The following is a 2,244-nucleotide window of genomic DNA, read 5'->3' as shown; positions in this document are numbered from 1 at the left end:
TTCCTGGGCATGTGCAAGATGCAACGGGTAGAAATGTAGAATGCGTTCTGGATGTAACAGTCTGCGGCTCTGCGCCCGGCTTCTGCATTGAGCTGTTCCTTGCTGAGCATCTCCAACAGTGCCCAAAACCCACTCCTAATAATAGCTTTTGGGTAAAAAACTAAGCTCCAACAGTGGCCCTATCCTTTGCCCAATATTTTGGCTCACCCAAAACAAACGCTGCCTCGAACCAGATATCCGCCGACGCTCGGGCGCTCCCAATCTCGAAATTCACTGCTGATCCCTGCCTTTTCTCGCTTCCCGCACGCATCCCCGCGGTTTTTCCTCTGGTTGCGCTATTTTTCTTCCTCATCCTACCAACTCAGCAGCCGCCGCGCTACATCCCATACCTTCCACGGCCTGTTGGGCTACCAGCGCCGCCTCTGCCGTTCGCACCCCTCCATCCCTCCATCCAGGTCGCGGATCTCCGGAATCAACAGCGTAGGCTCCCATCTGTTCGGCGCCGGATCCACTTCATCGACGGCGGCGGCTCCCCTCTGTCCAGCAACACTCTGCTAGATTGCCCTCCCGTGTTGATTTGCATCCAGGTACTGAGCTTTAGGTCCTCCACGCACTGAACTTTGTTGATTTGCTTTGATTTGCATCCCGTGAACTTGCATTGTTCGAACAAATCTAAGTATCCTTGTTGGTGTTAATCTCAGATATGCACTGACTAGATAATTTTTCTTTAATTTTGCTCTCCTAGATATTTTTATTTTTCTTTAATAGATGTTTCACTGACCGCACAGAAGAGGATATATTGTGTGTAGCAGTAGTACTATCTCCTAGGTTCCGTAGAGTGGCAAAACAATTCATTATTGTAATATTGTTGGAGATGTAAAATTGATCCTGGATTCATCAATTGATGTAACTAAACAATTAACCTTTTTATCAAAGCAATTCAGTTCTCTATTACCTCAAATGATTTGACTCGATCCACCATTAGTCAAAATAAGACATGGAAAAGAAGAACTGCATGCTCATGGGCCATTCTATCTATTAACCAAAACGTCTGATATAACTTGCCAATTCAGTTAGTTTTCTTCCTGACCATTTCATTATGACTTGCAGGCTTTAACAATCAGCTTGATTGACAATGGAAGGGCAACGATACTGGACAAACATGGTGGAGGGCAACGATGACCTGCCTTTTGATGACTTCAGTAGCCCACCTGAGGAGCAGCAATCGCCTGTCATTAATAATACTCCATCAGCAAGACCAAACCAGAAAAGATCAAAAAACTTTAATGAGCAGGAGGATCAATTGCTTGTTTCTGCATGGTTGAACATTAGTACAGATCCCATACAAGGCACCAATCAAACTAAAGGATCATTCTGGACAAGAGTTTATGACTACTACCACTCAAATAAGGAATTCATGTCAGATCGCAGTCAGAGCTCACTTTTGCATTGATGGAAAGGTATTCTAGAGAATGTCAACAAGTTTTTTGTGGATGTGTAACTCGGATTGAGGGTAGAAATCAGAATGGGGTTACAATTCAAGACAAGGTAATTCATTGCATTATTGGCCTTCCATTTTTTTATACTCATGCATTCAGGGGTGTACTAACTGCAGTTAACTTTCTTCATTTCTGCAGCTTGTACAGGCATTGGCTTTGTTCAAGGCTGAAGACAAGGAGAATAAGTCATTCCAATTCTTGCACTGCTGGAATACCTTGCGAAATCAACCAAAGTGGCATGAGAAGCGGAAGCAAATGGCATCTCAGAAGCAACTTGGTAACAAAAAACAGAAGGCAAACATGGATTCAAGCCCAAGGACATCCACTCCCATCAATGTTGATAGTAACCACAATGCTGTCACTGATAATGCACCTCCAGAGAACGATCAGCGCAAGAGACCAATGGGTAAGAAGAAGGCTAAAGAAGCATCGCGGCGAGGTGGAGGTGAGGCTTGTGTGGAGGCTTTAGACCATTTGTGGGGCAAAAAGAGAGAGTGATGCAGAGAAAGAACAGAAGAAAGAAGAGAGATACAACCAGTCATGTGCACTAGATAGAGAGGCTTGAGCTAGAGAAAAGAAGGGTTCAAGCTGAAGAAGTGAGGGCTGCAAATGAGGCAAAAAAATCTCGAGATAAAGGAACATGAATTAGAACACAAGGAAAATGAACTACAGCACAAAAGAATGTTAGGGCCGTGTTTAGTTGCCGTCTGTAAAGTTTTTGAAATAGCATCTTTCTACATTTAAA

At 43.9% G+C, this 2,244-nt stretch overlaps 1 protein-coding gene across 1 annotated transcript; it reads left to right on the top strand.

Moving 5' to 3' along the window:
- The first annotated feature begins 736 nt into the window (after positions 1-736).
- Positions 737-2,244, top strand: LOC120643012. Its single transcript, XM_039919553.1, has 2 exons — positions 737-1,548; positions 1,638-2,244. Exons 1-2 carry the CDS (start codon positions 1,453-1,455, stop codon positions 1,995-1,997), a joined length of 456 nt encoding a protein of 151 aa, XP_039775487.1. The 5' UTR covers positions 737-1,452; the 3' UTR covers positions 1,998-2,244.

This window comes from Panicum virgatum, chromosome 7K (genome assembly GCF_016808335.1).
Source record: "Panicum virgatum strain AP13 chromosome 7K, P.virgatum_v5, whole genome shotgun sequence".
Lineage (NCBI taxonomy): Eukaryota > Viridiplantae > Streptophyta > Magnoliopsida > Poales > Poaceae > Panicum > Panicum virgatum.
Note: the sequence above shows the minus strand (reverse complement) of the source record. Positions and strands in the feature narration are given on the sequence as shown.